Genomic DNA, 14,160 nt, shown 5'->3' with positions numbered 1-14,160 from the left:
GTGCTGTTTCTGATTTTAAAAGTCATGGTGCATATTTTTAATTTATTGGGTTTTTGAGGTCTGTGAAAAAGATAAGACCTGTGCTTATGTAAAGATAATAAGGTTGAGTGTTTTGAGTGACAAAGGAATAGAGCAGTCAGTTCATAGGGAGGAATTCATAGTAGACCAGAGATACTAGTTGCCCAAAAGACAGAGGGGAAGTGGGGTAGAGAAAGCAGGATGTGTGATTCTGTGGCAACTCTGGAAACAAGATTCTTTCAAAGTGCTTCTTATTTATGTTTTTACCCTGAGTAGGAATGTTACACAATAATAAGATTACCCTGAACATTTATCTAGAAGCTGCACTATCCTGGAAGCTGAAGAGAAAAAGCTCATTTTATTATTTTCTATGTCAATGGATTAAATTTGGGTCATAGATAAATATACCTTTGTCTTTTGCTTGTAGTATGTAAACTGCTTCACACATAGGTATAAAGCTGAAAGGCTTTATTGGGTGTTCTAGTCAACACTGTTCCATATCAAGGCACCCTGACACTGGCTTCTTGCCATTCTATTTTGTTTAGCCTAGACACTTCAGAGAGTGTCCCCCAGCATCCTGAATTTCAGATGTCCTATGCTGAGCTGCATAAGAGCAACAGTGTTCATGCATCAAGTCATGGACCTATAAATGATGGTCTTAGAAGCTGACCTGGTGGTTTTTATTGAAATTGCCTTCTATGTAGGCCCACAGAGGGTTAAACATGTCTTAAAAACCAGAGAAAAAAAAGCCAGGAGGTATTCTCCTATTCCTGCACAGGAGAAATAGTACAAAGAGGCCATCTGGGCATGCAGGGCACAAGTCCACATCTCCTTGTTCCTTCTAGCTGAAGTGCAGAGGGATTTGGCATTTATGGCAGAATGCATGGAAACATGTTCTCAGGGACCTGAGAACAGAGTGGCCTAGGAAAAGATGGAAGAGAGAGAAAAGCACCTCTCTGTTCTGGGACTATTTCTACCCCTTAGATTTATTCTCATGGACTTGCCATATAATTCCAGGGCCATGGATCAATTTAATGTTCAAGGCACATCATGTAAATTAGAAAAGTCATTCCTTTCCAATCAGGGCAATAGGAAGACAGCCGCATCACTGGCAGACAGTATAAGCATTCTAAGTTTATTAAATGGCAGGATCAGCAAGAACCAGAGTAGTCAAAGAGGGTCTGGAGTAGGTTTGGATGTAGGTCCCGGTAAAGGAGTACCGGGAGAAGAAAATAAAGCATGGTAGTCTGGGAAATGTAGTAAGTAAAGATGCAGATCCCCCCATCCTTGAGCTCGGACAGAAGCCTCTGAGGTGACTCCTGAGCGGGGAAGAATGGGACATACCAAGCATGAAGGGCTTTGCATGTCAGGATGGGGCTGGGTGTGGTTTTATGTTTGACTAAGGGGTTCTTGCTTTATGTGTAAGCATGGGCCACAGGAGAGCCTAGAAACTGACATCACTAGAGCATGGCCCTGCCCCAGTGCAGTCAGAGATCTGAATTCAAGTTCCAATTATGACCTGAATGAGCTGTATGATCTTGGGCAAGTATCTATCCCCTTTCTGTAAAATGTGGCTAGTGTTCCGGATTTCACTTGCATACTTTCTGACATATAGTAGATGCTCAATAGACAGAAACTATTTTTGTTGTATTGTTCCTGTTCTCATATCTTGCTTTATTTCTGATATGGCTTCTGTGTGCTTCTGTATCAGGGATTATGGAGGTGTAGAAGTACAGTTTTTCTGAGAGAGTCTGTCTTAACTCTGAGACTGTGTCCTCAATGGTTTTACTCCCTGGCCCCCTAGGCCTGAGCTACTAGTCCAAATGGCAGTCTTTACAAGGCTGTGTGTGGGATAGTCAGGCCAGCTCATCATTCTTTGTGACTCTGTCTCTGCCTCTCTATCTGTGTGACATGTTCCTTCATGGGGAACTACTTCCATTTGTCTTTAATTGGTCCTTGTTGGGCAGCTTGTCAGCCAAGGCTTCTCTCTGTCACTTGATGCCACATCTTTCCTAGTTCAGTCATCAGTTGGGGACTTTCCTTTAGCTGAAAGTTTGGCTTTACAGAGAACACTGTACTAGATACTAACTTGCCTTGTAAGGGGGCCTGGCAGCGTCTCTGGCCTCATTTCATTTCCAGGCCATGGAGTAGATAGAGAACCCACCTCCAATAGCTGTTGAGAGAAGTCTGGTTATCTTTGGCCAGCTTGTGGCCCTGATTCTCCCATGTGCCTCTCTAGGAATCTGCATCATAGTTATTCACCTTGGGTCCCAGTCTCAGCTGTGTACCTTTCTCACAGAAGAGCCTTTCTTCACAGTACCTTGTATCCCTTCTTTTTTTTTTTTTTTTTAAGGTTTTATGTATTTATTTTGAGAGAGAGAGACAGAGATTGAGCACTGGGCAGAAACAGAGAGAGAATTTCAGGTAGACTCCCTGCTGAGTGTGGAGCCTGACTCCAGCCTCTATCTCATGACCCTAAGATCATGACCTCAGCTAAGCTCAAGAGTCAGATGCATAACCAACTAAGCCACTTAAGGGCCCCTACCCTGCATCCCTTTAAATGGCTTTTTCTTTTTTCTCTTCTGCCTCCTGTAAGGATGCCTGAGTTTTTTTTATCCATTTATTATTCAGTGGAACCAAGCCTCAGTTTGCTCCCCTGGGATGAGCTATTGTTATACATTAATGATTAATCCTGATAAGCAGGGCATCCCTGGTGGCATGGTGGTTTAGTGCTGCCTACAGCCAGGGATGTAATCCTGGAGACCTGGGATCGAGTCCCACGACAGGCTTCCTGCATGGAGCCTGCTTCTTCCTCTGCCTCTCTCTCTCTCTCTCTCTGAATAAATAAATAAATCTTTTAAAAAATCCTAATAAGCAGTTCTAGTCATAGGCATTTAACCATATACAGAGAAAGTCAAAGTTTGTTTATGACAAAGAGATCTCCCATGCCAGGGCACAGTTGTGGGGTTAGCAAAGAGAAGTTGCCAGTCATTAAACTTTGTTTCTTTTCTGGTTCACTGGAGTGATTGATTGCCTAAGTATCTTTCAGTACTTCCCCTTTCACACCATTAGTCCGGTAGTGCTAAGATGAAAAATTCCGGAGCTGAACTTGCACAATTTTCTATGTAATGTGAAAGATGAGCTTCACAGATGCTGCTTAGTGGGAACTCCCTCAGAGTTTCCACAGTGGTAAAGCATGTGGACATGAGAGTCCAACTCCTTGGGTTCAAGGTCTGCTCTGCCAGTTATCAGTTGTTGTGACTGTGAACTAGATCCTTAACTACTTTCCACATTTGTTTCTCCATTTTTAAAAGGGAGGAATGATGGTAGGTGTCTCAAATGGACGTTGTCAGGTTCTAATGGGATGGTAAGCTTTAGATCTTTAGCATGGTGTCTGGTAGTAGGTGCTCAGTAAATACTAGTATCATTTTCGGCATTACTGACTGTGGTTAGGCCTATTATCAAGGTCATAGAGTAGGTGAGGCATTTTCAATTCTTTGTCGTTAGTTATCTATTAAAAGGCCAACAGTTCTGCTCTATTCTCACCTGGTGATGGGGAAGAGAAGGGAAAAAATTCTATAGCTGGATGTTAGGGATTAAATAATATGCACTGGAATGATCCATCCAGTTACCTTTTATCACTGAGATGGATTGTAAGACTTATTTTAGTATTTAAGTTTTGTTATTTTGCTGAAAATGGAGATAATCATATGACCCTTTTGGGGGGCCATAGGAAGGATGAAATGAGACTAACATAACAGCTACAATGCCTCTCCCCAAAGTGGCTGAGATTTCTTTGCCTTACTCTGTGCCATTCTCAGTGGTTGACATGTTTTAATTCATTTCATCCTTGCAAAGTAGTTTACTCCTGTGTTCCCATTTTTAAAGGAGAAGAGAGATCCGGATAAGTTAAACAACTCTGTCAAGGTCACACAGCTCCTAGGTAGTGGATGTTGGACTTGAGCCTAAATCCTGATACTGATTTAGATTTGAATAAGATAATGTAAACCACATAACAAAATCATTGCCATATAGAATACTATAATGTTAGCCCCTTTCCGGGATCCCTGGGTGGCGCAGCGGTTTGGCGCCTGCCTTTGGCCCAGGGCGCGATCCTGGAGACCCGGGATCGAGTCCCACGTCTGGCTCCCAGTGCATGGAACCTGCTTCTCCTCTGCCTGTATCTCTGCCTCTCTCTCTTTCTGTGTGTGTGACTATCATAAAAAAATAAAAATTAAAAAAAATAATGTTAGCCCCTTTCCCTTTCATTTTTTTCCTGTTTATTGGAAAGATGTGATGTTACTTAGAGATCAGAGGATGGAGACCCATCCCAGGGCACTGAAATAAAAATTCAGTTCTAGTAACAGTAAAACCTCTTTGAAATTCTAATTTTGGGGAATATCATTAATCCCTGCTTTTACGTGGATTACACCAGGTTTCGAAAGTCATAATAGTTTTTTTTTTTGAGTGTTTTAGGATGTTTTATTCTCCCACCATATATATAGAGGGCACCCACAATGTGTGGAAAACATAGATCTCTTTCCCTACTGACTCTCAACACTGCATCATTTTCTTTAAGTGATACATGTGCACAGCGAGGAAAAAAAAATCAAACAATACAACAGGGTACTATGAAAAGTCAGTCTTCCTCCCATTCTTGAATATTAATTTGACAGATCCACTCCCTGGTGACAGTTTTATAGTTTCTCGTGTTTCCTTCTGAAGACGTTTTGTGCATTTACGAGCATATATACATATAACGTAAATGCCCTCCAAAAAAGACACACACATATACTGAATACAATAATAGCTTAGTGCGTACTTTAATGCTTCTTGCTAGTTTCACTTACCAATATTTCTTGGAGAGCATCCATGTCAAAACCAGAGCACTACCTTGCTTTTAAGGACTGGGTAACTATCTGCCGTAAGCATGTGTTATTGATGGTCTGTTATTGATGGTCATTTAGGTTGTTTCTGGTCTTTTCCTAAGAACACTTCACTAAATATCTTTGTATTTAAATGTTAGTATTTGTGCAACTCAGTCTCTCTTGATTTTTACTTGCAAGCTGATATTGTATAACTCTCTGACAGCACAAAAAATTGGCTAGAAGGAGACAACATAAAAGGAATAAAATAGAAATGTGGGGCTTATTCAGGGCTTATGTGCACCTAAGAGGTCTCTTCAGATGCTGTTTCAAATGCTGTATCTCACGTTTCTCATATTGTTTCAGATATATTGTGTCCTGAAGCTTCTGCTTGGGCCTTTTTCCCGGGTGCCCAGTGAGCAATGACTGGTAACTGCTTTCAAGATTGATTCATATGGCACTTGTTTGGCTTTTGACAGGTTGTTTATAAGAATAATGACATCCGTCTGGAGCTGTCTCGCCTGGCCCGGATCGGGGATACCAAGATGAAAATCTATGGTGAAGTTGTATTCAAGTGTGAGAATGTGGCCACCCTGGACCCCATCAACTTCGAGACGCCAGAGGCATATATCAGTTTGCCCAAGTGGAACACCAAACGCATGGGTTCCATCTCCTTTGACTTCCGCACCACTGAGCCCAATGGCCTGATCCTATTCACTCATGGCAAGCCCCAAGAGAGGAAGGATGCTCGGAGCCAGAAGAACACCAAGGTGGATTTCTTTGCTGTAGAACTCCTCGATGGCAACTTGTACCTACTGCTTGACATGGGCTCAGGCACCATCAAAGTGAAGGCCACTCAGAAGAAAGCCAATGATGGGGAATGGTACCATGTGGACATTCAGAGAGATGGCAGATCAGGTAGGAAGAGGCACAGCTGTGATTGAGAAGAGAGAGGAAAGCTGCAGCCTTTCAGTCTGTTTCCCAGCTTTATATTTTTTTTATTTTAGTGTTGGCACTTGCATGCATGTTTGACTCTTTGCTGTTCTCTTTAATGGTTGTTGTAAGATTATGTTTCTGAACAAGATATTTGTCTTGTCAATCGCTTATGGGGTCCTCCTTTCATGACTCACGACACAGCTATCTCAGTAACAGCTCCAAGGCCCTGGAACCAAGCATGGTTTTACAAGTAGAATTTCCACTGCTACCAGAGAGGCTGTCATGTCACTGGTGTGATTATTTTTTTCCCTCCTTTTCCTCTTCTCTTTTTTCTCATCACCGTGGAAACCCAATTGTGACATCACAGATGATGTGATTACTCTGTAGGATAAGCTTCACTATGTAAGAGTTTATGCAATGCTACACCCTTCAATAATTGGCAAGAGTCATGTTGCAGGGAGAAATTATGACAAGAAAGGAAAAGGCAAATTGATTTTTCCTAAAGTCATGTTCAATTTAAAGCCTTCCTTTGGTGTGAGAGCCTATATTTCACTCTTTGCTCAGACCTCACTAACTCTCCCTTCCTCTTCATAACCTTTTACATTTGGTTTAAATGGCTTTGTTTGTTTCTGCAGCCGCAGATCAAACAAGCTAGCCCCAGGCAGTACATAGCTACTGTGGAATAGTAACAAAGAGAGAGAGACAGAGAGACAGAAAGACAGAGAGAGAGAAACCACACACACAAATAGAGTCTGGAGCTTTTGAATGCCTGAACAGTCTGCCTAGCTTTCTCTGGACCATGTGGCAATGAAGGTCACATTCTGTGCCATCAGCAAGGGCATTTCACCTGGAGTGATAACTAGAGTATTTGGATTTCACACCAATTTCCTGATTCTCCATTTAGGTGGTGTTATACTCAAGAAGAAGAGTCTTGGTTATATTTGCTGTATTTTTAAGGATTCTCTTTCCTGGGAAACACAAAAAGTCTTTCACTTGGACATTTTCATGTAGGCGCAGTTGGCCATAATAGAAAGCAATAGGTTCCCTCAAAAGGCTGCAGCCAGGAATGGCTCAGTTTTCAGGGGATGACTTTTCTGCATAATTCCACGGCCAGAGGGATGACGGAGATGAGCAATGTTGCCTTTAGGAGGAGCTGGATGGGTTCTGTGGAGAGGGCAGACGGGTGGCAGATTGCAGCCCTGGATGGTTTAGTGCCCAGCAGGATGCTTTATTGATCGTCTAAAATCTAATCAGAACCAAGAGGCTTCAAACTAAATGTGCTTGTTGAGTAAGAATGAACAGTTTTTGCTTTTTTAACAGAAAAAGACACAAAAACCCTAAATTCTCTGGAGGCCAAATTTTTTTCTTTCTCTTTCTAAATTTACCCATATAATGTCAGCAGGGGCAGAGTCAGGAAGCTATCCTAAAATTATAAGGGGAACACTTCTGTTGGTGTGAGGACCATGTGTCCTTTTGGGTCTCTGGAGTTCCATTATGGTTGATGGGTGTCACGATCGGCTAACCTAGACCTGATGCAGCTTAAAGGTCACCTATCTGTCCCAGGCAGCCTAGAGCTCATGGAATTGCTGTATGTTTACTTCTGTTTATTCTCAGCACCTATTGCTTTTTCAAGTGGGGCAATTGTTTGTTAGAACCATCAGTGGACCCATCTTTGACAGGTATGTCTGGATTTCAGAAGCCTTGAATTTCATCTCTGGGATCTATAGCTTTGGCCAATCCTGATAAATTTGATCAGAGCTTATTGTAATTTCCTGAGTAAACAAATAATTGTCCCATGAAAGCAGCATAACAAATTTTATTTTATTTTATTTTATTTTTTTTAACAAATTTTATTTTATTTTATTTTATTTTTTTTAACAAATTTTAATATGATTCGTTAAACTTCATTTCTTCATGAGGGTATTTTGTGGTGTGTTTTGGTTCTGAACCTGTACCAGAAATGGATAGTTATATAAACATCTGCATATGCAAATATGGTGCCTCCTTCCCTCCTCATCCTGAAGAATGACATGGGAGAAGTATGGTGATCACTCCCCCAGTTGGGGAACTGATTCTTGAAACTTGACTAAGTACATTCAAAACAGTTGTGATCACACACTCTGAGGACAGATTTCCCTCGAGATGTATTTATGGCTCCAACATTGAAATCCGCCCTGGTGTTATCCTTATGTGGCAATAGCTGCTCCTCCAGGTTGGGGATCAAGTAGCTCTGTGGGCTTGTGGAGGGTAGAGAAAGCAAGCAGTGCAAGAGAAAAGGAGACACAAACATCAGCTTCCTCATTTGTGAAATAGCACACCTGGTTACCTCCCTCCCTCCCAAGACTGTTCTGAGGATCAAGTCCAGAAAAGCACATACTGTACTTAAAATGGTGACCAGGACATAATTATTGTCATGTAGGTTTCTAACATTTTAAAGCCAAAAATGCAAAGCTGGTTTCTCTAGGGGAAAACTTCAAGGCTAGAGTAGGGGAAGCATGTTGTTGGCATAACCTGCCCAGAGGCCCCTAATGCTGGCTTTGTAATTTAGAGTGTACTTCACACTCTTGATCCTATTTGATCCTCTTGGCCCTTCAGGCCATCCCTTCCATAGCCCAGGGGATTGAGACTTAGGCAGAAGTGAAGGCTGCCTGATGGATGGCAAGACCTAGGTATCTTGGTACCAATAAAGCACTTTAGGAATACTAAATAAATTTTAAAATTTCTAGCATGATGTTTAGATATCGCCTTGGTTTTACAGTTTCCTTGATTTTATAGCTTAACAAAATGGACTGTAAAGTGGCTCAGGGGTTGGCCTAGGGTCAGAAGGCCATTTAAGACTAGCATCCCAGTCCCAAGTTCCCAGGCCAGACTCTAGGTTTGCACAGTCTCGTTAATGGGTCCATGACTCTACTACTGCTGCGCCCGGTCTGCCTTTCTGATCCCGTCTGTGCCTGTCCCTCTTGCCTGCCCACTCTAGCCACACTCTGGCTCACCCCAGGACCTTTTTTTTAATAATAAATTTATTTTTTATTGGTGTTCAATTTGCCAACATATAGAATAACACCCAGTGCTCATCCCGTCAAGTGCCCACCACCCATTACCCCAGGACCTTTATAGGTGCCATTCCCCCTACCTGGCATATTCTTCCCCCTGACTTGGCATGATTGGGTCCTTTACAACATTGTGGTTTTAGCATACCTGTCACTTACCTGGAGAGGCCTTCACGGACAGTACATTCTAAAGTAGAGCCCACAGGTTGCTGCCACAGCACCCATTTTACTCTTTTCCTAGTGCCTACCGATACTTAATTTCTCTTATTTATTGAGTCATTTGTTTGTTTTCTGCCTCTCTGCTCTGGAGTATCAGTGCCACAAAAGCAGAGACGTACCTGTCAAGTTCATCTCTGTCTACAAGCATACCAGAGATACAATGGGTGTGCAGTATATATTTGTTAAATGAATAAACAAACATGTTCTGTAAATTTTCCAAGGCAATGCTCCAGATATTCACTGACAGGGCTGGTAGCTAATGGCAGCGTAGAGGGTATTAGTGCATGGGGGGGGGGTTTCCACTCTTTTTGGGTGTGACGTGAATGATGAAGACCCAAGCAAGCAGAACCCTTACTCTGTCCCAAACTCCTAGGAGCACTTTATATAGGTGAAGTTATTTAATTATCACACCAGTCCATGAGGTGGGGACAGCTATCTTCCCATTTCCAGATGAGGACACTGGGGCCCTGGCAGGTGGAATCAGTTCTTCAGGGCTACATAGCTAGGACCTGGTAGTGCCGAGATTTATTAAACACAGGAAGCACCTATGCTGCTCTCAAGCTGTCTGGTACATGACCTTCCAGCCGAGACTCTGTAGAGAACAGATATCACATTAGGTGTTGGTTCACTGAGATGGTCCTGGATCCTCCTATCAGTGAGAGTGTCTTACCTGCAAGGACTGGAACCAGATGGCCTAACATTTTCCTTTCTACTGTCTTGAAGCGTTTGACTCCCCTGCTTGCATTGTTCTCACCTGACCAGGCACCACTAGTCTCTGAACTCACCTCATTTGGTTCATCAACTGGCAGCCTCACCTGTGATGAGGGCTGTGTGCTCACTCTGTTTCCATCCTTCCCTCCCAGGTACCATATCAGTGAACAGCAGGCGCACGCCATTCACCGCCAGCGGGGAGAGCGAGATCCTGGACCTGGAGGGGGACATGTACCTGGGCGGGCTGCCTGAGAACCGAGCTGGCCTCATCCTCCCCACAGAGCTCTGGACTGCCATGCTCAACTACGGCTACGTGGGCTGCATCCGTGACCTGTTCATCGACGGGCGCAGCAAGAACATCCGGCAGCTGGCGGAGATGCAGAACGCAGCAGGCGTCAAGTCCTCCTGTTCACGGATGAGCGCCAAGCAGTGCGACAGCTACCCCTGCAAGAACAACGCTGTGTGCAAGGACGGCTGGAACCGCTTCATCTGTGACTGCACAGGCACCGGGCACTGGGGAAGGACCTGTGAGAGGGGTGAGCTGGCCCCCGTGGGTGGCATGCAGAGTCCCTGGGGGTGCGTGCTGTGTGATAGCTGTGTCCCCTACATAGACCTATACCCCTGCTTTCTCTCTTCTACAGAAACATTTCCTTCTGCTCCCTGCTTTCCAGATTACACCCTTTCTGGTTCTGGATGCATGAATTTGTTTTACCAGGATTGGATCCCAGAAAGGGCAAACTTTAGGATAATATTACCTTTAGGGATATTATATATCCATATATATATATATATATATATATATATATATATATATATATATTACTTTAGGATATATAATATAGAATATTACCTTTAGGATAAATATTACCAAGATCATGATACTTTTTCAATTAAGTATGAGACATTGTCCATCCAAAGTGGGTGAATACTTCCCTTTTGGGTTTCTGTGTGGGCTAACAAACTGGTTGTTTTCATTTATTCATTTAACTCAGGCTGTTTGGAGCTTTCTATATGCTAGCTCTTGGATTAGGCTTTTAAAATACAGGACTTGGGCTGCCTGGGTAGGTCAATCGCTTAAATGTCTGCCTTCAGCTGAGCTCATGATCCTGGGGTCCTGGGATCAAGCCCCATATCAGGTCCCCTGCTCAGAGGGGAGCCTGCTTTTTCCTCTCCTGCCTGCTGCTCCTGCTGCTTGTGCTCTCTCTCTCTCTCTCTCTGACAAATAAATAAATAAAATCTTTAAAAAAATGAAAATATACTACTGAACAAGGTAGACCCAGGCATGTTCTTATGGAGCTGCTGCCTGGTGGAATATTTATCATTAAATAAATAATTACAAACATGATGAGGTTTTTAAGAGGCAGTGTGATGTATTGGTTAAGAATATGAACTCTGGAGCTAGGCTGCTTGAGAAATCTGACCCTTAAGGAGTGATGTGACCTTTATCAAGATAATCAATATCTTGATTACCCTCACTTGATTTCCTCATCTGTAAAATAGGGATAATCAGGTACCTACCTCAGAAGGAATTGGTGATGATGTAAGGAGTTAGTAGGTTCCCAGACAACGACTTAATAAATGTTAGTGATTGCTACAGTTGTAATTATTGTCATAAACATCATTAGAGGGAAAACAAGTTTGGGAGGCCTCTGAAGGGGGACTCCATATACTGTAGAGGCTCATAGAAAGCTGATACCAAGAATATGCAATCTGAGTCTTGAAACAGAAGTAGGAATTAGTTTGGCAAAGAAGTTGGAGGAAAGGATGTGTCTTAGAAAAGAAAGAATGTGTCAAGGGACAGAGAGATAAGAAACCATGGCACAGTTGGGGAACTGAATGAAGTCCAGAAAGAACTCTAGTGTGGTGTAAGGTGGGGGGAAGGGCATGAGAGGTGGCTAAGGTGGAGGGGAGTGAACAGGTCAGGATGCTGTCCTTTCCATTCACTGCACTAGCATCTTACAACAGCACTGAATTTACAGTTTGGGTGAAAGGCAGACATAAAGGTAAAAAGAAGTAGCATCAAGACAAAAAGATTCTGGTCTATAAGCTATGTCCAATTCCAGGTTGGTTTAGTCTTTTATATGCCAAGTTTACAGACTTCAAGCTGGCTGTCCATAGGTTGTCAGCCTCTATTTTATATGACAGGATAATTTACATAGATATCAAGTGTTTGCTGAGGGCATAGCTGCAGGGCTTTAAAGATACTGAATATGCAACAGACATAATTCTTGCTCTCAAGAAGTCTATCATTTCTTTATCTGAGGAGTTGAGACGTCAGTAATAAAATGCATGCAAGGCAGGAGCATGAACAGTAATAAAATGATACAAGGCAGCAGCATGAGCACTGTTGGTGGACCAGATTGGAAGGACATGGAGATTCAAGGAAGAAAATACTTTCTTGAAGAAGGACCTGCAAGGTCTTATCCCTAAAAGACTACCAGTGGCCAGAATTATCCAATATGAGAAGTCTGGGGATGAGGAGGAGTCCTGAAACAAGCCAGGAACAGTGGCTGGATGACCAAGCAAAGATGTTTTCAAGGATTGGTTTTTGTGAGATCAAGTGTATAATTAGTTAAGGGGTGTTTCAGGAGAACTGCAGAGCTTTTTTACAGCTGGATCAAAAACAGAGCACAGAACATTGGGGCGAAGGAGGAACATAGAAATTTCTTGGAGCTCATGGAATGTAAATTCAGAGTCACTGAATTTTCAAAGCTGCAGAATAGGAGCTAAGGTGAGGAAGAAGCCATCTGGAACACAAGTAGGCCACATGGAGCTGGTTAGTCTGTCAAGCTTCTAGACTTTTTCCAAATGTCTTTGTAGGGTAGACTACCCTGGTACTGGTTTGAGGAAATAGAGCCTTTGACCTCTGAGGTGAGAGAAACAGTTTTGGTGTAAGCCATACTTTATAGATCTTCCACTACCTTTGAAGTCGTATAAGAACCAAAGATCACATCAACCCTCTCACTTCTTCCCCTTGGGTCTCTTCCTGACTCATGGGCCTTGAGACTCTGAAGATAGGCAGCAATGACTGTTAGCCATCTGTGCACCGTGTCTCTGAGCTCACCTAGTCCAAGGGCAGATCAATGGGAGTTGGTCCAAGATTTGCCAAGTACACTGAAAGTCACTGCACCTTTTATGTTGTCACTTCTGACTGGTCATTAAGAGGCAGCTGATTGGGGATATATGAGGGACAATTATTCCTAGTACAGTTGAGCCAACTCATCCATTCTGGCCAAATGAGAAGGAACATAGCAAATTTAAGACATTTGATCTATACATCACTCAAATCCCAGACGGTTCAACTGATTGTTTTGTTCCCCTGCTAATTGTTTTTTGGCTCTGTATTGTTTCTGACACCATGTTCAGAATGAATCACTGGAGTGTAAAAATGATAGGACTCCACTTACTAGCAGAGAAAAGAGAGTTTCCCAATGACATTTTTTTTTCTTTATGGAAACTGATTTCTCAGTGGAGATACTTTGGGTATCTTTTATTCATTTTTTTTGTACATGATGCAGGCATTTATTGAAACCCTAGTGTGTTACAGGCACTGTGTTAGATGCTGGAAATGCTAAACCAATGCATTTTGATGAAGGAATGTATAGTCCTTCCAGGAAAACAACAGGAAATGTGCTAACATGTGGTATATATCTATAGGGGAACAGTAGGGCAAACAAATGGGAGAGCCCATATCTATGTAGGGAAATAATGGTTGGGACAGGGGACTTGAGGTTTCTTGGGTTGTCTTGTCTCCTATTTCTAGCAAAACTCTGACCTCTCTCTACCTCTGACCCTGTAGGGACTTTTAAAGAATGGTGAAGAAAAAATATTTGTTAAAATCCTTTATGTAAGGAGCATGATCCCCTTGGGATCCAGGAATGCTGCTCCATCCACCATAACCCCATCAACCTGGGCACTCAGTTTACTATTTTCTCTGATTTTGTTCTATAAATATTAGCCCTAAACTTAGAAATGATCATTTGCACTAAATGTAATAAGATTAAGACAATTTCTAAGGTAGTGTGTCCCATCCAGCCCAACCTATGTCTTATACTTGGACTTTGTAGTGGGGTTGGTCCCTTGGTATCCCTGGTCCCACAACAGGAACAGTAGGATTAGAGAAACATTTGTTTATATAAAACAAAGAAAGCATAGGCGGGATGCTAAAACTGGTATTCAGAGGAAGTAGAGTTGGGGATAGCCCAGGTAACACACCAGATCAAAAGAGTCCAAGAACTCAAGCAAAGTGACCAAGCAGATCAGTCTTTGGGGCAATTCCCAGATCAAAGCTGTCTACCAGACACAAGGGAATAAGGCAAGGGACCTAGGAAATATATGAATATATGAGATTAAAGCTAATT

General features: G+C 42.6%; 1 protein-coding gene across 3 annotated transcripts in view; it reads left to right on the top strand.

Annotated features, from left to right (window-relative positions):
• Nucleotides 1–14,160, top strand: part of NRXN3 (neurexin 3) — a 1,543,117-nt gene that overhangs the window by 497,698 nt on the left and 1,031,259 nt on the right. For all 3 annotated transcript variants that reach the window (XM_041758643.1, XM_041758640.1, XM_041758644.1), the window contains 2 exons: nt 5,363–5,801; nt 9,952–10,335. In XM_041758643.1, the coding sequence (XP_041614577.1) occupies nt 5,363–5,801; nt 9,952–10,335 (823 nt within the window). The remainder of the gene's footprint in view (nt 1–5,362; nt 5,802–9,951; nt 10,336–14,160) is intronic.

This window comes from Vulpes lagopus, chromosome 6, assembly GCF_018345385.1.
Source record: "Vulpes lagopus strain Blue_001 chromosome 6, ASM1834538v1, whole genome shotgun sequence".
NCBI classification, from domain to species: Eukaryota; Metazoa; Chordata; class Mammalia; order Carnivora; family Canidae; genus Vulpes; species Vulpes lagopus.
This window is presented reverse-complemented; position numbering and strand designations above follow the sequence as displayed.